The 21,680-nt window shown below is 37.0% G+C and overlaps 10 protein-coding genes and 2 non-coding genes across 12 annotated transcripts; 7 read left to right on the forward strand and 5 right to left on the reverse strand.

Annotated features, from left to right (window-relative positions):
* Positions 1-1,211: 1,211 nt before the first annotated feature.
* itr1 (myo-inositol transmembrane transporter Itr1) lies at positions 1,212-2,918 on the forward strand (the record flags this gene model as incomplete). Its single annotated transcript, XM_056182429.1, has 1 exon — positions 1,212-2,918. The coding sequence occupies one exon, from the start codon at positions 1,212-1,214 to the stop codon at positions 2,916-2,918; it is 1,707 nt and encodes a 568-aa protein (XP_056038792.1).
* A 269-nt stretch (positions 2,919-3,187) lies between these two features.
* On the reverse strand, positions 3,188-4,566 carry sfp47 (Ubp4 interactor Sfp47; the record flags this gene model as incomplete). The annotated part of the gene is made up of 4 exons (XM_056182430.1): positions 3,188-3,369; positions 3,418-4,093; positions 4,129-4,363; positions 4,505-4,566. 4 exons carry the CDS (start codon positions 4,564-4,566, stop codon positions 3,188-3,190), a joined length of 1,155 nt encoding a protein of 384 aa, XP_056037833.1.
* A 129-nt stretch (positions 4,567-4,695) lies between these two features.
* On the forward strand, positions 4,696-4,769 carry SOMG_20188. The gene has a single exon. It is a non-coding gene; the product is annotated as a tRNA-Ile (tRNA).
* Positions 4,770-5,190: 421 nt separating this feature from the next.
* ahk1 (MAP kinase cascade scaffold protein Ahk1) lies at positions 5,191-7,779 on the reverse strand (the record flags this gene model as incomplete). The annotated part of the gene is made up of 1 exon (XM_056182431.1): positions 5,191-7,779. The coding sequence occupies one exon, from the start codon at positions 7,777-7,779 to the stop codon at positions 5,191-5,193; it is 2,589 nt and encodes an 862-aa protein (XP_056038264.1).
* An 811-nt stretch (positions 7,780-8,590) lies between these two features.
* On the forward strand, positions 8,591-11,383 carry atg11 (autophagy associated protein kinase regulator Atg11; the record flags this gene model as incomplete). Its single annotated transcript, XM_056182432.1, has 1 exon — positions 8,591-11,383. One exon carries the CDS (start codon positions 8,591-8,593, stop codon positions 11,381-11,383), a length of 2,793 nt encoding a protein of 930 aa, XP_056038259.1.
* Positions 11,384-11,733: 350 nt separating this feature from the next.
* SOMG_03644 (HAD superfamily hydrolase) lies at positions 11,734-12,568 on the forward strand (the record flags this gene model as incomplete). The annotated part of the gene is made up of 3 exons (XM_056182433.1): positions 11,734-11,878; positions 11,926-12,002; positions 12,092-12,568. The coding sequence occupies 3 exons, from the start codon at positions 11,734-11,736 to the stop codon at positions 12,566-12,568; spliced, it is 699 nt and encodes a 232-aa protein (XP_056038759.1).
* A 738-nt stretch (positions 12,569-13,306) lies between these two features.
* Positions 13,307-13,389, forward strand: snoR02. The gene has a single exon (XR_008803705.1). It is a non-coding gene; the product is annotated as a small nucleolar RNA snoR02 (predicted) (small nucleolar RNA).
* A 167-nt stretch (positions 13,390-13,556) lies between these two features.
* alg3 (dolichyl-P-Man:Man(5)GlcNAc(2)-PP-Dol alpha-1,3-mannosyltransferase Alg3) lies at positions 13,557-14,789 on the reverse strand (the record flags this gene model as incomplete). Its single annotated transcript, XM_056182434.1, has 1 exon — positions 13,557-14,789. The coding sequence occupies one exon, from the start codon at positions 14,787-14,789 to the stop codon at positions 13,557-13,559; it is 1,233 nt and encodes a 410-aa protein (XP_056038763.1).
* Positions 14,790-15,460: 671 nt separating this feature from the next.
* trx1 (cytosolic thioredoxin Trx1) lies at positions 15,461-15,772 on the reverse strand (the record flags this gene model as incomplete). Its single annotated transcript, XM_056182435.1, has 1 exon — positions 15,461-15,772. One exon carries the CDS (start codon positions 15,770-15,772, stop codon positions 15,461-15,463), a length of 312 nt encoding a protein of 103 aa, XP_056038753.1.
* Positions 15,773-17,111: 1,339 nt separating this feature from the next.
* Positions 17,112-17,210, forward strand: ost4 (oligosaccharyltransferase subunit Ost4; the record flags this gene model as incomplete). Its single annotated transcript, XM_056183895.1, has 1 exon — positions 17,112-17,210. The coding sequence occupies one exon, from the start codon at positions 17,112-17,114 to the stop codon at positions 17,208-17,210; it is 99 nt and encodes a 32-aa protein (XP_056038239.1).
* A 398-nt stretch (positions 17,211-17,608) lies between these two features.
* On the reverse strand, positions 17,609-18,457 carry dfg10 (3-oxo-5-alpha-steroid 4-dehydrogenase; the record flags this gene model as incomplete). Its single annotated transcript, XM_056182436.1, has 1 exon — positions 17,609-18,457. One exon carries the CDS (start codon positions 18,455-18,457, stop codon positions 17,609-17,611), a length of 849 nt encoding a protein of 282 aa, XP_056038754.1.
* A 1,488-nt stretch (positions 18,458-19,945) lies between these two features.
* vma13 (V-type ATPase V1 subunit H) lies at positions 19,946-21,601 on the forward strand (the record flags this gene model as incomplete). Its single annotated transcript, XM_056182437.1, has 6 exons — positions 19,946-19,972; positions 20,043-20,231; positions 20,314-20,416; positions 20,463-20,526; positions 20,603-21,544; positions 21,592-21,601. The coding sequence occupies 6 exons, from the start codon at positions 19,946-19,948 to the stop codon at positions 21,599-21,601; spliced, it is 1,335 nt and encodes a 444-aa protein (XP_056037416.1).
* Positions 21,602-21,680: the final 79 nt, after the last annotated feature.

Here is a 21,680-nt window from a genome sequence, read left to right on the forward strand (position 1 = left end):
TAGCTGCCACTTTTGTTTGTATATAACGAACGGTAACGAAGGTATGGCATAACACACTCGGATACATTAGTAAATAAATAAAAATGGTAATTAATAAAAAAGAGAGAAAAACAAGAATATTTCGGTTTCATTTTATAAGACTTACCGAATTTTGTATATAAACAATGAATCTTAATACTTGAAAAATAATGAGAATTGATCTATAAATTTGAGCTACTGGAGATTTAAACAATACAGTGGTCCTTCAGTTTTCTCTTCATTAGTTTACTTACAACACTTACGAACGCGTTCATCCATTTTGCCAAATTACTTATAGCACGCTCGCCTACCAGAGTCAATTCAATGCAATAAAACAAGCATGGAAGAAGAAAAAAGGTTGATGAATTCCTCTTTTCATCCTTGTCTTGCTACTTCTTTTTGTTTTTATTTTTTACTCTTAGCATGATAATTCTTTGATAATAGGATATTTGAGTAACGATAACAAGTAACATTTTTGATGATTCTACTCTTCCGAGACACACGCGTAGGGTCAGTCAATTCTTTTCACTTCCCTACTAAGACCAATTCTTGCTGAAGGGCAGTTGCGAGAGGAAACTATTTGAGAATTACCATAATCACGTATGAAAGAGTGTAAACATAATTTCTGTACGTTACAAACCAAGTGAATTTTCGAATACGCTCAAGTCGAAGATATCCTTAAGACGTGAAATAACGCTTTTTTTAATGCGTATTTGCGCTCTTATCATCGATTTGTACTTTAGATTTTGAGTGCTAGTCGTTTAATCTTGCTTGTTCCTGTTCTTTTCTTTTACTCTCATTTGTCTTTCTGTGTTCCGTTTATATATTCTCAAAAAGAATTGCTTCTCCTCTCTTTCATTCTAAAGTGCTTTTTTTTTATTTGTGTTAATATCCTTTTTTTTACTGTATTTTCTTATTACTACGGCTGTGCTTTGTTTGTTTTATTACTATTCGCTTCCATTTGGATATTTGTTTACTAACGTTGTTTGCGCGGAAATAACATCAATATCTAAGTTGCTAAACTCTCTCTTAGGAAGTAAACGTATTGTGGTCGGAATTGAGTTTTGTTTACTTTTGGTCAATGCTACTTCCACCAACACTTTCTTTATAATTCTAGTACCCTACCTTATAACGAAGAATTGTGCTGTTAATAGTCTTTATTATTTGTTTATTTATTTTTATCATATTTCCTGATGGATTTAGGACGCGTAAAATCTTCAAGCTCTGTTGACGAAGGGCAATTGTCCAACAATAAACAATCAAGCCATCAGAACCCATTTGAAACTCCTTTGGAATTCGAAGCAGTCGAAAAATCATCAAAAAAGTCGAGTGAAATTGCAAATGTTGATCAGGGAGTTATTAACCCCGAGCTTTCCTTATCCGGTCATCATGGCTTTAATGATACGGTGGAATGTCAACCTGTAGGTAAACGTATCTGGGTCCTTGCCGCAGCTGCAGGTATTGGAGGACTTCTCTTCGGTTATGACACAGGTGTTATTTCTGGTGCTCTAGTCGTTATGGGAGATAGTTTAGGGAAAACCTTGACTGATGGGGATAAAGAATACATCACATCATCAACGTCACTAGGAGCCCTCATCGGTGGTATCACCGCCGGTGCGCTTGCTGACTTTCTAGGTAGAAGGCCAGTCATTGCTATAACTAGTGTTTTTGTCATCGTTGGCTCTATCGTGCAGGCCACTGCTCATACTTTATGGCATATGATTGCTGGTCGTTTCATTATAGGTATTGGCGTCGGTGTAGCTTCTCTTATTGTACCTCTGTATCTTAGTGAACTAGCACCATCCAAAATCCGTGGTCGCCTTGTGATTGTCTATGTATTTCTAATCACTCTCGGTCAGGTTATAGCGTATGGTATCGATACTGCATTTGAACATGTTATTAATGGTTGGCGTTGGATGGTGGGCCTTGCTATTGTCCCAGCTTTTATTCAAGCGGTTATATTAGTCTGGCTTCCTGAGTCTCCTCGCCTTTTGATCAAAAAAGATAAAGCTAAAAAAGCCTTCAAGACCTTAGCAAGTATTTATCCAACAGCTCATCCATATGAGATTGAAACCAAACTTCATATTATTCAGGAAGGTGTCCGTGATCCTTTTACTGGTACTAGATTCCAGAAAGTTATGAAAACATTCAAAGAGCTTTACTTCGTACCTTCCAATTTTCGAGCTCTTGTCCTTGCTTGTGGCTTACAAGCATTACAACAGCTTTCTGGCTTTAACTCTCTCATGTACTTTTCAAGTACTATCTTCCAAACAGTTGGGTTTGACAATCCAACTGCAACTGGTCTTATTATAGCTGGAACCAATTTTGTTTTTACCATTGCTGCTTTCACAGTGATTGATCGCTTTGGCCGTCGCATATTATTGTTAGTTACTCTTTTGGGCATGATCGGTGCACTCATTGTGTGTGCTGTCGCTTTTCATTTTTTACCAAAAGACGAAAATGGAAACATTAAGGCAGGACAGGGAAATCCATGGGCTATTGTTGTTTTAATTTCTATGATTTTTTATGTTGCATCGTATGCTTCAGGTCTTGGTAATCTTCCTTGGCAACAGTCGGAATTATTTCCAATGTCTGTTCGTGGGTTAGGTACAGGTATGGCTACTGCTATAAATTGGGCAAGTAATCTGGCTATCGGAGCTACATTTTTGACTTTAATGAGGGAAATAACTCCTACAGGTACGTTTGCATTATATGGTGGTCTTTGTGCTGGCGGCTGGGTTATGTCATATTTTTGCTATCCAGAATTTGCTGATTATACAATTGAAGAAATCGGTATTCTGCTGAAAGACGGATTTGGTGTTAAAGAAAGTATGGAGCATCTACGAAGAGTTCGCCAGGAACGTGCTTGGTCTCAGGAGGACGATCAATCGAAAGCCTAGCTGTGCCAAATCTTGAAACATCTTTTATTTTTTCTCTGTGCCTTTGCAGTATCCTTTATCTTTTATTTTTTTTTTCGATCTCATATATACTAGATGTCTTTATATCCTTGATTTTTTTGTTATTTTCCGTTTCATGAAAGATGTGTTATGTTGTACTTTTTCATTGTTTACTAATATTTATATAAATATATAATAATGTTTAATTTAAAACCTCTGTTAGACAACATCCATCTTCATTATCGTATTTTAAAGGATATTTTTATCTATTGTTAGGTAGAATCTAATTCCTGAATGTAATTAGAAGGAAACAATCCAACAGGTCCAACTGTGGGTTCAACAACACGACCCTTCCACCAGCCGTCCTTTTGTCGATTCAGAACAATTAATATATCGCCCGATCGCATACTGATTTCTGAGGAAAGTAGAGCCCTATAATTATACAATGCACGCACTAATTAAATGTTAATAGATACTGTTTTTTTAGAATATATTTACATACCGTAACCAAAAATCGGAAATCCATCAGGCGTTATCAATGGATGCGTCGAAAAGTATTTCTCTATGCTGTCGTTCTCCGATAGAGCTGTGTTTGAGGGATGGGCTGCAGAAGAAGTTTGATATTTAGCTGAAGATTTCTTTTGCAGACTTTCAGGATGCATATTATTTAGAGGAGAGACATGGGAAGATGTCAGAGGTGATTCCCAGCCATTGGAAGTAACCACTTGCGAAGGATTCATTCCTCCTTTTTGGGGAGAATAGGAAGAAGGTAATGCATGCTTCTTCGGTTCGTTCACGCGAAATTCTCGTGGGTCTCTATCAATTGTATCTTTCAAGGACTCTGGCTGAGCATTATATACCGGTAAAGGTGCCTGCTTACCCTTACTTATATCAGAAGGCTCCTTTTTAGAGTTAAATGCTTTTAAATCATTTGAAATAAGAGGATTGAGGCGTAACATCGTCAATGCCTCGCTTAGTCGCGATGTCCGATTTTCTAGCTCAGCATACTCTAGGTAAGAGGGAGAAAGAGATCTTCTCAGCTCGGGTATAGGTTCAGAAAGATGTGTAGGAGATTCAGAAGAAGAAGATAATGATGACTGTTCGGGCTGTTGGCTAAATTCCGGATTAGTGTAGAGTATAAAATTCTCCATGCTGGCCAAGAGTACGTCAGTAGCTTCCTATAAATTAGCTTAAGCAGGTATCAATTTCATACCATGGATAATATAGATGTTGAAGACCGTTTCACCGCACGATTTACATGCTCCTGTAATGGCTCAAAGACCTGAAGCTGAAAATAGCGGTATGCTTCTAGATGCTCTTTATTGGAATTCATAATCTCAGTACTAACTCTTTTGTAGAAGTCTTTCAACGAAGAACTACTGTGGCTTCCTTTCAGAGATTTCGTCAGTCGAGCCAATTTTCCTGCATAGTCCTGTTCTACTACCATCCTAATTATGTTAGATTTATGCATTTAGACCTATAATGAAGTTACAGAACAAAACCAATGTTTATAAATGGCAAAGTTGACTAGTGTCTTCTTTTAATTTCACGGATGTGTATACCATTTCCTCAAAGTTCAGAGACCTTACCTTTGTTTTACCACATGGTTCCATTCCAATAGGTTTTCCACAGTAAACTCTCCATCATCCATTTCTTTGATTTCCAGTTCATTCATTAACACATTGGGAATCTGTCTAGTTGACATTTCTTTATAACCATATCATTAAGTTTTCTATAAAAAAGCGATATATTATTTTCAAATAAGTGCTTAGCATCTAGTGGTCGCATGATGTAGTTGGTTATCATGTCGATCTAATAAGTCGAATGTCGCCAGTTCGAGCCTGGCTGTGACCATAGTTTTTGCTTTATTTTATTTTATTTTATTTTATTTTATTCTATGAAATATTATTGCTTTCTGTAGGTAAAAATATATTAAAGTGATCAGTAGCTATTCTAATCCTTTCGATACAATTACTTGTAAAGATTGATCACGAAACAGCCATTCTATAAGTAGCAAAGAAAGTACTTTTATACATATGAACTAAATGATAATACTTATACACTAGCCATTGATTTTTCTTTTAGAAAATAAATAATGCGATTGACTATATTAGCATTAATTGACTGATCGAAATATAGTATGCATTGAAATGCTATTTTTAGAATACGAACCAAAACTGCAAAGTTTTCGATGAACGTGATGCATAAACCTTCATGAGAAGTAACAAGTTATTAAATTACCATAAATAATAATAAAAAAATAGGCATCCGATTTTCATAAAAACTGTGCAGGGTTATGAAGTTTGGGAATACGGACAGTAAGTAGAGGAGCTATCATCTCCGTTTCTTCAATATCTTTTCGATTCAAAATAAAGGAATCAAATTCATGAACCACAAGTGCCCACTCCACTAAAGCTTGACTGGCGTACACCAATTTGCTAGCATGAATCTCACTTAACGGAGCTTTAGCGTAATGAGCAGAAGCATTATTACTATTATACAGTAAAATTTTGGATTGAGTTGGCAAGACTCCGTGAGAGGAGTGTTCTATAATCGTCGAAAAGTTTTCTCTATTATTTGTTGACCCACTTGTATCGGGAGGAGACGGTATGAATGTAAACCGATGGCGAGGCTTTTGTCTTTTCCTGTTTTGCATAACTTGCCTTAATAATAAGTTGTTTGTCATTGATGTCTGCTTTGAAAACTCGATGTCGGAATTATATCTGGACTTATTATTCACAAACGAACCAAAGACCTTCCTTAAGCCACTTGAGACAGTGTTTGAAATTGTCACCACATCAGTATATATATTGTCAATGATGTTTTCTTCGTTACGATCACCAGGGATTTCAAAGTCACCACTGTCATCACAATTATCCGAAGAGGGTTCAGAATTACAAACAATGACCAAGCGTCGCAGTGGAAGGGGTGCAGAAGGCTTCGCTGTTGGAATTGTTTTTGAAGACCTCAAACAACCTTGAGTATAACACTTGTATCCAGAATAACAATGCTTAAGCAATCTTTTTAAGCACAGAACGATTTCCGCTTTGAGTTCGGTTTCGCTTTCATCGTCGACCTTTAGTAGTCTCCAGCATAAAAACCGATGAAAATAAGCACGTACAAGGGAAAAATGATGCAGGAAGAGGTATTCAAACGTTTCTTGAACTAACAACCACCGAAAGCTGATTATTTTCTTATCTTCAAGGTCCAAGTACGGCCATATCGTATAGACAAACGTTATGCTCCTCACAATCGCCATGTGGTTTGATGTGCTGACTAACTTTTTCATTGCTTCAATCCAAAAAGAATATCTGGGTCGATGGGAATAATCAAAAAATATTTCAAACCAGCTTTCTGAGAGAGAGCAATACATAAAGGATGCTTGAAAATCATAAACGCGAATAAACTGTCCAACGCCTTGAAGTGTACACTCTAACACATCTAACAGTCGCAACTGTTGCTGTCTGCAAGCTTTCACTGCTACAAAAAAACCTTTCACGTGATCTGTAAGTTGCTGCAGCATAGCAATTGTAGTAGTAGTAACAGCGGGTTTCACTGCAAGTACCTCAGAAGGTGAATTAATTTCATTGTTTTTTGAAGTAGGAAATTCGAGAAATGCACCAGTCGTAGGACATTTTCGCTCTGATAAGTTTACAGTGGTTAAACAGATTTGAAGAAGATAGGCATGTAAATGAATGTATCCAGGGGAATAATAAATTATGTCAGAAGGAAGTTCAAAGGATAAGCTCTGTGCTAAATATGAATGATATTCCGCAAGAAATTCAAAAAATAACCCACCTTTTGGTACATGAAAACGATGGAACCAATTTTCAGCAAATTCAATCGGCTGCCGTCCGTAGCCAATAGTAAACTCCATATCTAATTTCTCTAATCTCGTTGCGAACATAACAGAGTATAAATGCTTAGGAAAGAGTGGCGCCATATATTTCTCGGGATGATTTGTTTCATTCCTGTTAAGCTTTGATGAAAAGTATTTGACGAACTTTTTATCAATTTTGAGTGCTCTCAGAAAACGGTTTGCAAATTTTTCGAGTCTAAAAAAGGAAAGAACCAATATTTTGGCACAAAACTTTACCAAGGTGTGTGGTAGTACCTTTTGAGAAAGAAGATGTACTACAAAAGAAAGGGTATCAAACAAAATTAATTGATGTTCCATATTCAGTAGCTCGGAATTTTCAATCCCTTTCCAACATGAGTGCTCAGCAATGGTGACTATTGATTTGATATAAACAAACCTTTCAGATAGTGCTACTTGAGTTGTTTCCAACAGTCGAATAAGGAAAGACCACCAAGTATAGAGAATATGGCGCGTCTTATCCAATTCCGGTTCCGTAATGCATCGCACAGAGAGACCATTCAAATAGGAAAATAGAAATTCACTTAAAATTGTTCCTCTTTGAGCATCTGTACAGCTAACAAATGCAATGAATTGTTCAACTAGCGGAGATTTTTCTGGAGAACCATTCACTCCATACGGAATATTTTTCTCAAAACTCTTCGATGTTCTAGAGGATTGACTTTCTAATGATTCACTGGAATGAGGAGACGGAGAACGAGACGACGAATACGAAGACGATGATGACGATCCATTAGAAGCTTCACGAGAAGCATTAGAAAGAGATGCTAATGCACCTTTCGTAAAATCGTTAGAAGGAGAAGTGGCTTGATCCGATAAAGAAAGATTGGGCTTTAGAGATTGGATATCTTCGAACGACTCAGACGGCGTAACCACGACAGAGGAAATTTCTGCCGGGGATTTTTCAGACTCTGCATGTGATGGCTTGCTGTTCGGAGGGCCCATAACAGTCATTAAAAGTTCATAGCGGCTATTTGTATCTGCCATGAGAACGAACTCTAAAAGAAGGCCGAATGAAATCTAATAAAAAAAGTAGAGTGTGAGTATAAAAAAAAAGATTTTAGAAAATCATGAGAAATTAAATAAATAGAAAATGGGGTTTCCTATCCAACGAAATGGATTTTTTTTTCAAAAAATGTGAGCAATTGCAAAAACCCGAATGAATCAAAATGTATGAGAAAGGAGAGTAAAACAGACAAATACAATCACCGTGCTGAACAACACCGAGCAATGCTAATGGAATTCCAGGGTTTTGGGATCAATGAGATGGGTATACAATGCGTCAAAAGAGACCGTCAAATATAAAAGAATGATGAAAAAAGAGTGATTGATTATTTTCTATTAATTAGCATACCAAAATAAAAAGTAGATGGGACGAAGGTGGGTATGTGGTAATTGAAAGAAACTTATCGGCTAAGCTGGTTTATCTCATACAGCATTGTGCATACCAACAACACTAGTCAAACGTACATTCATACAATTCCTAATCATTAGGACCGAAAAGAAACATATATATACATATATATATATCTTTAGTTACATATTTCTAAAAGAAGCTTTAAATAAAGGCTTACTTTCCTCTGTAATATAAGAGGGGGTATTGTTTGTACGACTAAATAAACTTAACCTTTGCATACGCCTACCGGTAAGAAAACGGACTCGAATTGTGGATTCAGTTTGATTCTATTTTCGAATTCAATACAGAAATTTGCCATTAGCAAGGGGAAGTTATTTACATTGTGGAAAGTGAATGGTGGCATTGAATGGATGAGGTGAAAGTGAGCAAAAGGAGTGAACTATGCGTTTTAAATTGAATGATTCTTTTTCTGGAAAGAGCTGGACAATCGAAAATGTTTACTGGACTCCGCAGGACTTGGTTGCTTGGATTATAAAGCTTGATATCGATCTAAGCGATGATGCGAAATTGTTGCTTTCAAATGGCATGTCCTTGAATGAGACATTACTAAACGATGACAGTAACGTAGTGATTTACGTTCTTGACGAACACTTGCTCAAATTTAGTCTTCAAGACGATGTACCCTCTCTTCCCGGTCTTGAAGAGGCTAGTTTCGTTGACAGCTTACCTAATTTTGAGGATGAGAAAGAAAAATTTGTTTCTTTTGCATGGAAAGAAAAGCTGTACGAACGTCGTCAGGAAATTGCTGATTTTATCCATGAATCAAATAAATTATATGAGGAACTGACACTTCATCATGATCAGATGACCACTAGTCTGAGTGCTCCAAATGTAGCGATGAATTACTTGCAAAGGCGTCAGGCTGGTATGAAGGAGCTAATGGTTGTCTTTTATGAGCGATTAGAAAAGGTCTCTATTAATGAACTTCTCCATGACTTTTTGGCTATGCCAGTCGGTTCTTTGCCCATTAATACTCATAAACTTTTATCTCCAAACTGGGCCAAATTGGATGCTTGGTTGTCCTCAATCTCTTCTCGATATTCTGAAGCTCAAAAACGTGTTCAGCAATGTATAACGGCTACAAATACTATTGATATTTCCTCTCCAAAAGAGCATCCTTCCATGGAAGAAACCTATTCCTTATTTCAGGCTATCAGCAGTTTCTCTGAAACAATAAATTCCGATTTAATGGATATGTTGGAACACTGTTCAGAACTGACGAAGACCCCATCTTCCCTAGATAGTAGGCTTCAAGCTCATATTCACCACGTACAAAAACTGACGGCTCTGATAAATGACTTGCATGATCACGCGTGCTCTTTTTTCGAATCTAGAAAATCATCCTTGATCACGTTAAAATCTTTTTGGCTTACTTTTTTTAAAGTTTCTGTCAAGTATGACGCCTTATACGAATATTTACGACATGTCGCTGAGGAATTAGACCGAAGTAAATTAATTATTTCTCAGTCTCAAAATATTTATTCTCTTTTTGCTGACATTTTAATGGAAGCTCTACGAAGAACTGAATGGCAAGCATCCTATAATGCAAACCACGGCAGTACCCTTCCCATAGATCAGGAGAAAGAGTCGAATACCCGAAAAGCCTGGCTGAGTCAATTCTCTAATTTCTTATTTAATTATGACCAGTTAAGGTATCTTCCTACAATTACACGAAGCGAACTGTCTTCCTTCCTAATCAGTCTTCGAGCTGAACCCAAATATCAAAATTTTTTGCATATTCTTAGCAATCGTCTTTCAGAGTCGCTCGGATTTCCTAATCCTTTCCAATGTGATGCCTTGCCTAGTAATAATCAAGAAATTGCAACACTTCAAGAACGGTTAGCTATCTATCAAAACCGTTGTAATAATCTGGAAACTATATTGTTGCAACAACGAAATTCTCCAGTAATTGCGAATGTAAATGGCGTAGCACAATCAAACGCACCTCGCGCAGAGGTAATGGATGATGGTTCGCAGCCATTCTATCGAACGTCCCCCACTATTGTTCCTATTAACGTTTTAAGAAAAATCTCTCAACGTAAGACGTCAGTTTCAGAGGGTCTTGCATCTAAATATCAAGCAGAAATAGAACAAGTTCGTCATGAATTAAATGAATCTCTAAAGAGAAATAATGGTCTTTCTGAAGAAATTCATTCTAAAGAGGAGCGTGTTCGTTTCTTGGAAACAGAGAATGAAGAACTCTTAGCCAAGTATAATGAAAAACCTTCTCGTACAGATGATTCTTCAAAAAACGATACATCGCAAAACGAAAACGGGGTTGTAAAGCTATCTCATGCTTTTGATGAAAAACAAAACTTAATTTCGTTATGCTCAGTTTTTGAAGGCAAGGTTTCGAAATTACAGGAGGTTTGCGATGTCTTCAAGGATGAAATAAATACGCTAAAACAGCAGGAAGAGTTTTCAGAAATGGCTAAAAACTCGCAACTGGTAAAGCAGCTTTTGGAAGAAAGAGATTTAGCAACTCAAAAACAAAAGAAAGTAGAAGAGGTTGCTGAATCCAGAACAGAGCAATGTAAGCTTTTAACTCAAAAGCTTTTTACTTTAGTTTTCCGCTGTCATGAACTTAGGACCGTTTTGCAGGAATGCATTGAACAACCCGGCCAGGAAATGGATCGTGATGGTTTTTGTAATGGCTCTGAACGACAAATGCAATTCGGTTCCAAAGATTTACAATATTTGTATTGGATGAACAGTGGTGATGTTGATCAATCCTTCCAGGAGTTTATAACTAGGATGGCGTCTTTAGACATTGACTCATTTCATGACTATGTGGTGAATGTTCTCAGTGAAGCTCACAATAACGAGCTCCGCTGGAAGCGTGAATTTCAGTCTAATCGAGATAAAGCGTTGAAAGCCATACTAGAATCTCAGACGAAAGTTTCTTTGCGGAATTTTAAGCAAGGAAGTTTGGCCTTGTTTTTACCGACTCGTCGTCATATGCAAGGCCAGCGTATCTGGGCTGCGTTTAATGTTAATGCTCCAAACTACTATTTAAAAATTCAAAACAACTCAAAGATTAACGCTCGTGAATGGGTTGTTGGAAGAATAACAACGATTGAAGATCATGTTGCTGACGGAACAATCGACAAATGGCTCAAGCTACCTATGGGTACTGTTTGGCATTATGTGGATGTCATTGATGAAAGACTTTGACAGAATTGTCTGAACAAATTATATTTATGAATTCGACTCAAGAATACAACACTCGTTATATCATCGTTTTAACGTTAATGTTCAATCAAAAATGAAAAATATTTTAATACAACGCTTATAATAAAAGACATAAACTGGTTGATGTTTATACTAGTATCTCTCTATTTTATGCTGACTTCAACTTATAAGTTAATATATCACATGAATTTTAGCATCCCTAATAATATTCTAATTACTGTAGAATTGCTATACAAACAGGTTGAGTGGAAGTATAAAGACAGCCTGGTACATGTAGAACCTACCATCCTCAGGTGAAGGTATTGGATCCCAAGCTTGAATACCGTTGCATTATGAGGAAGCTGAAATTGATCACATTTGATGCATTTGGTACATTATTACAATTAGCAAAGCCCGTACCATTTACTTATTATGAAACGGCCCAAAAATATGGAATCTCAGCGACCCTGGAGGAAATAAAGAAGAACAGCGATCGTGGTATGGTAGATTTTGAATAAAATAGCAATTGACTAAACAGGTTTTAGCTTTTGCAGAATTGAGTAAAACCCATAAAAACGGCGGGCTGAAAGATGTTCTGAATCCTCGTGAATGGTGGTTTGAGGTAATATATATTTAATGAGACTAAGACATATCATATTGCATTCTGTTTTCGAAACCATGGATCAGAAGAGCGCTCACACATATATCTAGGTTATTAAGAGATCATTCCCGTGTCAAATTCCTAATACAATGGCAGAGGATCTGTGGAATCATTACTCTACGAAATCAGCTTATCGTATTCACCCGCTGTTTGAAGGCTTTTTGAGAAGAAACGCTCAAGAGAAGGGATACTCTATTGGCATTATCTCAAACACGGACGACCGTATTTATTCAGTGTTCAAAAGCTGTGGATTTGCTCATTTAATTGACGTTTATGCATTTTCTTATGACATTGGATGTCAGAAGCCGGAGAAAGGCATATTTGAATATGTCCGCAACAAGACCGGTGAATTAACTAGAGTAATTCCGGCCCCGAAGGAATGCCTTCACTTTGGAGATGATGTTTCAAAGGACGTTGAAGCTGCTAAAAATATAGGATGGCATGGAGAGTTTTGTGATATCTATACGAACTTTCCTAAGGTTATTCATGAAATAGAAAGCTCTTTTGGATCCGGATCCAAAGATTAACGCTTTTTATGAAGGAAGAAGCATTCGTATTTGACGAATTGGCATGCAATCGAACATGAATCAAGTCACTTTTTCACATACCCCAACACTTCATACAATCTGAGATGCTATTGTCTTTCCATTAGTGTTTTGTGTTTTAGATTCACAAAAAGACCATGTCTTGTGTCGTTTTGTGATGTTGCGACAGCTACAAGCATCCTGTAGGATTAACGCCATCCTAGCAACCTTGATATTTCAATGCACTAGAATCTTATTGAACTTTATAATTCATTTTTAAACCATTTTTTTTGTAAACTATGCTGTGTATGAATTTGAAAAGTCAAGAGAGCATAGACTGCATGCGTGATCTTTGCTAAAGTGAAGGAACTAGCAGCAAACGATTACCCATTATTTAAAACAGGCTATCTTCATGGAATTCCAAAAAGGAACGTGCACATTTAAAGACACGCTTGAAAAACAGCAATATCCATTCATTTCCTCCTTGGTTCCTCTTTTGTTTACACTCATATAACGAGCATTTGCGCAATTCGGTTTCCTTTTAATGACACGCAGCGCAACAACTGTGACTTGTTTTACCTATTTAGATATATTACCAAAATATCCTGAATGATTCCGTACACCAACTAACAGATTTGAAACGGTGCTTTGAGTGGTACTAAATTTTTAAAAGTTGAGTTAGAGACTGCGAGGTTCATAAGGATTTATTACCAGTCAGTGTACTGTGAACAAAGAAGATCATCGAATGATTAAAGAAATGAATTTTAACAATCTGTCAATCCCCTGAGAAATTTCTTTGACGAAAAAATTCACAAATTATGACGATGCATTTCCTTTGTTAAAATTGTAAATATTAGAAATAATCAATAAATTAGTTGCATAGACATTTTTTTTAAGTGAACGATAAAGTAGGAAGACGAGAAGAAGCCATGGATCAGTTGTAGGAAACAAACTTCAAAGTTTTCTCCATTCCAAGTCTGCCATATTGAAATCACGGTCTTCTAGGGTTCGTAGTTAGTAATCTCTGAATAATAATAGCAGGAATAAAAACAGTAATCATAGAAGAGATAGTCGTGCTTGGGAAGACATTCCAAGCATACTCCTGAAGTCCCCATAGTAGTATGGTCTGGAGCATGGAAAAGTTGGCTTGATAAAGCATGTAGGGAACATACCAAGCAAACCATGCATAGAATTGGTAATGGAGTGAGCGAGCGCAAAGGATACCAATAAGGTTGCTTGTAGTAAGGCTGGTTAAAATAAAATCAACGGAGATGGGAGCGACCGATGAAAGCGGTTGAAGGGTCAACATGGACCAGACCATTTGTAAAGGAGAGGCTTTTGATGGATAGTTCCATCTCTTGACAGCAAACACAACCAAAAGAAAAACGTGTAAAAAGATGACAACGAGAGAAAAAAGCGGAGAGTAGAAAATAAACTTTGGAAGAAAGCGCCAGTTGACTGTCCACTTGTAATCAAAAACCCTACCAAAGTCGAAAGCTTGAGTCCAATAGCTCCAGATAAAGCTAGAAAAGGGAATCGAAAAAAGCAGTTGCACAAAGGCAAATGAAAAAATATTCAGCCAAGTCTTTTTTGGTCCAACAGACTGTAAAAGGACAACAAGATAAGCGGGAAGGAAAAGGAGAGATGACATTTTAATGGAACAAGCAATACTCAAGAAAATGGTGGAAGTTGTCCATTTCCTTTTACAAGCAAACAATATAAACAAAGAAGCAAAAAGGCTGTTAAAACTGTCGTTGAAGAGTCTCAAGATGAAAATACTGTGGAGCCGTTTGGACAAGATCAGTAGCCCATAAAGATATAAAGGGACATGGACGGTTTTGAAGATCCAGCCAACGATAAAACTAGAACACAGGTATACAAAAGCAAAGATGTACTGGGCTTTGACGATATTCGTCCCGTGATCTGTCAGAAAGTATAGCAACGTGTATAGTAAAACGTGACCACCTGGATAAACGAGAGGACCGGTAGAGCCAACTAAGGACCGGTAGTCTCTCTCGCCAGAAAGGAAGCTACCGATTTGCTCCATGTAAGCAATCCAATCGATTTCTGTATAAGGGACATTGGAAATAATAAACATGACAAAAGGGACTTCGAGCCATAGGATACGGGTAGGATGAAACCATTTTGAGGAAAGAAAGCGGAAAATCAAGAGAAAAGGATCAAACCTATTTGGGCCTGATCGAATAGGAGAGGGAAGGAGCATGGTAGGACAAGAAGAACGAAAAGTGCTGTGTACTATGGGAACAATAAAAAACAGGAAACCGCAAACGTATTCGTTTTCAAATATTGGTTCTTATATATTACAACTAGAAAAGGAACACTCAACTTGGAAAATGATCCAAGAGACGTAAACAAACTCCAAGGAGCGAAAAAACAAAACTGACAACGAAAACTTGAAACAAGATATAGCAACGGCAAAAAAATTCAAATAGAATAGAAAATATTCATGAGATGAGTGAAAAAGAATCCAAAACACTCAGTTGGTAGTTTTTAGGATGTTCATACAGTCATGATGAAGTAGAGAAGAAAGACATGCGATTTCAAGGATCTATAATTCTTGGCACTGACCAGTACGAAGAGAAAAGTATCTTTTCCTAAGCAAATAAATCGAACCTGCTTAGTTTGCTACATTTTCCAACACGAGCGATACCATTATGGAAACAAAAAAACATAAAAAGGACTACAATGACAACTGTAACGACATACTTAGCTTATGATGACTATTTTCGTTTGCAAAGCAAAGCAAAGTAAAGTGAATATATACTAATTCATTCATTCAAATATTCAACACAAAAACATTATTTAAAAAGAGGAATCCTATGTTACCAAAAGCTAGACAGAATTGGATTGCAAAAACGATCATGCTCATTACATTTAAAGGTTCTCCTTGATAGCAGCCTCGAGCTTGGCAGGGTTGGCACCAACGACTTCAGCAATCTTTTGACCGCTCTTGTAGAGGAAGAAGGAGGGCATAGCATGAACACCAGCCTCGGCAGCAATTTCGCTCAATTCATCAACATCGACCTTGATAAACTCGGCCTCGCTGTAGGTCTTGGAAAATTGATCGACCTTGGGAGCAATAGCCTTGCAAGGACCACACCATGTAGCAAAGAAATCGACAACAACAAGCTTGTTTTGGGCAATAACGGCCTTGAAGTCTTCAGTCTTGGAAATTTGGTTTACCATTTTATATGTAGAAAGTATTTAACGATTGGGCGTGTAATAAAGAAATTATTACTATAAAAAACTTTTGGTGTTTTCTTAGATTTGTTGATGGTTCTTGTTAAGTACCAAAAGCCCTATATATACTGTAAATCCCCACGTTGCTTACGCGATATCGCTTATGTTGATGAAGCGGTCCAGAGCCTCGTCCTTGTTGGGATGACGTCTAGCTTTAAAATACTTTTCCAGAATAGTGGTCTGAATAACATTTTCGAACCCATATATGACTAACCACGCTCTGGTACGCTATTATTATATCAGCGAGATTTGTAATGAATTGACGAAAAGGTAAACAAAAGAAATCCTCGAAATGTAGCGAGGAAAAGAAACCATATGACTGGAAAAGAAGAATCAAGATCTTTTTAAAGGGAGTTAAATAATATTTCGATTTTGATTTCGTTTGGTCGTTTGGTCGGGCGTACGTGCCTGTGTGAAGACGTATGGACTTTCAAACGAGAATGCCAAGTTTCGACGTGAAGTCGTTGCTTCGATTTTTTTGTTGTTTTTTTTGACAGCCCTAAAAGGCCTTTGTATCCTTATAAATCGTTGGAACGCAGGTTTCGAAACGCATGCCAGCCTTTTCTTCCTGCAATGGAAACGCCTATAAATTATCGTTTTGGAGTGAAGTAGAATACGATGTAAATGATATTAACGAGGAAATAATGTGATACCACAAAATCGTATCAATTGGCTCTTTACAGAGTTAAAAAGGATTTTTTTTTCAAACCTATCATAGAAACAAGTGACTCCCTTTGCTAATAGTTGAAAACCGGCAAATTTCCACCTTTCCAACCAACGAGTCTATTTATCCATTGTTAATTCCATTATCGAGTGGGATTCAGATCGCTACTGTCTCAAATATCCCAAAGACCTCCCTTTAAAACGGCTTAAAGCCTTTTGAAAGCCATAAAACAACTTGTGTATGCTTCCATCCAAATCATGGATCGATTTTTCTTTGCGTTGTTTATTTTATCATATGGTCTAGTATGATATTGGCATATCGTGATCTTGTAGTACGATTTTCGTGAAACCATACGAGATGAATAGAAAAACAACCGCGGCTATTGAACGTTTGATTCCTTTACTTCTCTGTTCTCCTTTTGCTTTCCATAACAAAAACGACAGAAAAAAGAAAAAGAAAAAAATGGATTCATTGACTCACTGTGGATTACGGAATCTTGGTATAACGCTACGGAACGCTCTGTAGTGAAAGGATCTTGCAAGCGTCTCATGCAACGACTCTCCTTTCCTTTGCAACTCTCTGTAAACAAAAAAGACAAATCCAAAGGTTCTCTCCATCATCATGTCTGATACACAGCTTCAAAACATTGTAAGTACTTTTGGTGTCTCCATGATGTTTTTAATCGTCTTTTACCATTACCTTTCGCGTTCGCAAAAGTAATGCACAGAGTATCCAGCCGAAGGATTCCACGTAAGAGCTGCTCTCTTTGCCCTGGTTTGTTTGATTTACGTCTTTCCTTTTCGTTTTGATTCCAAACCATCAAGCAAAATATAGGAAAGACAATTCAATCATTGTTGTGCTTGTTACGGAAACTGTCCTGTTCTTTCCTCCTTCATCTCCTTCCATCCTCTGCTTTGTCTCTCTCTTTCTAGCTCTCTTTTATTTTTATTTTTTTATTTTTTATATTGGAGGCTTCTGTATTGAAGGTTTTCATATTTATCAACTCAAACCGATATTTCTTTAATCTATTACTCACAACAGTTACGAATTCTCTTTCATGATGAAATTGCTTGCTTTTCTTTTCTGGTAATGTGTTTGCGTTTTCCGCGAATTCGCACTCAATAAAGGAAAGGAAAAAGGATCCACTTTGGCCCGCTCTTGGTAGTTTTCACTTTTTGGAAGGCTTGTGTCGATGTTTGCGAGTAAGATGTTGCAACATTCGTCATGCTAACCAAAATCCATCCGTAGACAAGCCATATGATCCAGTGGTTGATTATGCATAGGAACCCGGTATAAAGAATGACTTCCCCAAAGTAATGAGCTCCAGCAATCCAACGAAATCCACTTTTCTGGAGAGGTAGATAGGAACGCTGGTGTTTTTGTGCAATCAAATGCTCATGGCTCGCATTCTGCCACACGCTTCCAAAGACATACAACCCCAGTCCAATTCCTTGTTTCCAGCCTGCATGTTGTTCATAATCCCCTAAACATGCAACCAGAATAGCTAGAAAAGTATGCGAATAGAAAAAGTATCCCAACAAGTAATGTGTTATTTGCATTTTTGATCCAGTATTGCGAAAGCGAAGGCTTTCATACAACCGACGTAGCATGTGAATTCCAAATAGAGTCAATGAAACTTGTGCTTTCTTACTGTTTAGTAACTCTGTCTGTGCTGCCTGGAGTACAGGATCCTGCCACGAAGTCGAAAGCACAAAGGACACATAACACACGATGAGAATACATCCATATGCATAGAAATGCCAGAACCAGTGTTTAGGAACCTGTAGCTTTGAAAAAACCCGAGGCGCACTGTTTTCCTTGGAATCCCCGTGACCGCTGTACATTGTCAACCATTTCCACTTGATTATTTTTGGTACAACAAGTACACTGATCGTTGTAGCTACAAAGTATAAGGCCAACTCAATTTTTAATAACAGAACCCAAGTCTCTAATTGTAATTGCAACATTTCGAAACCCAAAATGATGTGACATACATAAGTATACGGCTTAACTATTAGGAGCAATTTTTGTCTTCCAATAAGTAAAAAATAGAATTGCAATTGGAAAATAGAACGGATAGCGGGTTTTGCTTCTTAGGACTCTACAACAAGAACCAAAAGCTGCTTTCTTGGTAGTTCACCTAACAAGCAGGAATTGCTAAAAATAGGATTTTCAACGACCTACGTAAGCTTGATAGAATTTTTTTTCCTTTTTTTTTTTTTTCGTGTTCTTTTAAAGGAAAAGGAATGTTTTGTGGTTTCTATTCGCTTGCTTGCTATGTTGACTAGTATGAAACTTTTCTTCAGTCATTTCTAGAATTCTCCTATCAGGCTTAACTTGCCATTATGAATAGTTAAATACATAACTACGCAATCATTTCTTCTCACTCAAGTCAGGCAAATTTGGTACGGTTATGCTTTCTTGCCCGAAGAACCTTTTTTTGGAATTCTAAGTCAGGATGATACTTTGAAAAAAAATGGAATTATTGATACTTTAAGGAAGAAGCAAGCAAGTGAAGTCGGTTTCAGTGGTACCCCTTTCTGTTTTTGCATGTATGTTAATGTACATATTTTACATACTACTCGGGAAATACGATCCTGTTTGGAAATGCTTAGAAACTCAGTTTGCCATATGATTTGTTAATACTGGATGGGTTGGCAATTGCTTTGTTTTCGTACAGAAGAGGAAATATATCCAGCTCACAGCCTAGCAGAAGCTAGGCTTAATAACAATCGGAAACTATTGAATTGTTGTCACCTCCATGTTGCCGATTTCTACTTTCAATATTAGATCTCTGCTCATCTTGGCCATAAAATCGTGTGCTCAACCTGACATTGCAATCAGGAGGACTAAAAGTTTAGCAATGGCCTGTACCAAAAGAGGCAATTCCATGAGTTGCTTAATCAAATCCAACGATACGAAACCAATGTTTGGAAAGCAAGCAATAATACATGCACCTTGGAAGTGTTTCAAACAAACTTTCTGACTCTCCTGTTCAGTGTAAAGTATACTGTTTCATTTCATGGTTTTTGGAAACGAGCATAGAATGGAAGGTCTTAATTGACTAATGCGTTCTATTCATATTTTTTCTGAAAGTAGAAGGGATTTCGTATCTAGAATAAGTGTATATCTATGCACATATTACAATCATTGCATGTATATTGTACTCGATTTATCGATCTTGATTTCTCCTGTTAGTCCATTAATAATTCAATTGTCAAAAATATGATTTTATAACATAAAAAGTTTCTTTATCACAAATGATAAGTAAAACCAGGCTTGTCGTATTTACCCTTTTGTGGAGGGAATTTCTACTTTAGGCCTATATCCTTCGTACAGTTATAAAACACACATATAACTCTGGTGCTGGAGATTGAACGTTAAGCATTACAAATTTCCTTTTTTATAATTTTTCAAAGCTATTTTGTTTAAAAAACGAAGAAATCTGAAGTAAAATGGCTTCTGATGACATTAACTTTGAAGTAAGTTTTCTGGAATTGGCTTTGCCCTTCCTAGAGGAAGACTCCCATACTAATTATCATTACTAAACAGAATGTTGCCTCTCCTCCTCCGGCCGCATTGGATAATCCCAAAATCGACAGAGTTGTAGACAATGCTCGTAGTGCAGCAATTCCTTGGCATGGTTATCAACGATCGGGCATCTTAACCGAGAGTGAATATGAGTTAATCTCAGACGTCGTTGGAAAATCAATAGACGTCTATAAAAGATTTGTCGAATCTGTAAGTTTTCTCACTTTGTTCTACCTCGATTAGTTGATCTCTTTGTTTTTGCTTTACAGCTCTATGACTAACGCCTATAAAGGATGTAAAGCTATATACGAATTTATTCTTGAAGTTGTTTTCGATCACAACGAACCCTGACATTTTACACTATGCTTTTGTGAAAGTGGCCGATGCTTTATTAAGTATGTCTTGACTTAAGAGACGATAGTGCTAACTCGTCGAATTTAGATTCCAAAGACTTTTCTTTATTTTTTATTCCATTGCTCTTTAAATTCCTTAAAGAAAATGAAAGGTATGTCATATATCCATACATTAAAGTGAACCTATGTTTCCTAATTAGTTTAAAAATTCACTAACTTACTTTTTAGCTACTTTGACAATCTCGGAGACGATGGAAAGTTATTGTTTGCTCGTGTGTTTGCTTTGGCAAACTTATATGTGGCTTGCAGTTGTCCCAAAATGTTTACTGTATTTTTAGAGTACTTAAGCAAGCTTATGATAAGCTCAGACAACTGTCTATGCTTATTTGCCGCTCAATGTCTTGCTTCCATGTTGAGCCTGAAAGCTCATCGTTATGCTGTATGGGCAGAAGGTTCTTGCCCTTCTCGTTTAGCCGAGCTACTTCGAACTTCTTCTGATTCTCAACTGCAATACTATTCCCTTTTCTGCTTTTGGCTACTTACGTTTGAAAGTCCCATTGCCAAAGAGGTCAATAAACCCTTTGATCTTGTCAATGTAATGGTTCAGATTGCAAGATCGGATACAAAAATCAAGGTTTATCGTTTGATCCTCGCTATATTTTCCAATCTTTTGCAAAAAGCTCCTAATGAAAATATATTTACTATGCTCCTTGAAAACGTTGATAAAGTCGTTAAAGTACTTCAGCGAAGAAAGTGGGCTGACGAAGAAATCCTTGGTTATATGGAATATATACTTTCAACATTGGAAGTAAGTTCTCAGCATTTATCCACATTTGATATCTACAAATCTGAAATAAAAAGCGGCCAACTCCAATGGTCGCCTTCTCATCGCTCAGAACAATTTTGGATGGAGAATGTTACGAAACTCAATTCTGATAATTGCTCCCTGCTTAAAAAGTTATTTCAAAAATTACAAACCAATGACAACTCTACTTCGCTCGCTGTTGCATGCCATGATTTAGGTGCATACATAACATACTACCCCAAGGGCAAAAGCGTCTTGGTGAAGTATGGCATGAAACAACGTATTATGGAACTCATGAGCCATCCTGATCCAGAAGTTCGGTTTGAAGCGCTCAATACCGTTCAAAGATTAATGACTGAGGTTTGGTATGTTTATATTTAATTGAATGATCATTTTAATACTAACCGATTAGGAATAATTAATAATTTTATCTTATGAATTAATATCGATTCTAAGCTCATCTCCTTCGCTAATTTTTTTTAACTTTGATGCCATCTGATT

Source organism: Schizosaccharomyces osmophilus, chromosome 2 (genome assembly GCF_027921745.1).
Source record: "Schizosaccharomyces osmophilus chromosome 2, complete sequence".
Taxonomy (NCBI): Eukaryota; Fungi; Ascomycota; class Schizosaccharomycetes; order Schizosaccharomycetales; family Schizosaccharomycetaceae; genus Schizosaccharomyces; species Schizosaccharomyces osmophilus.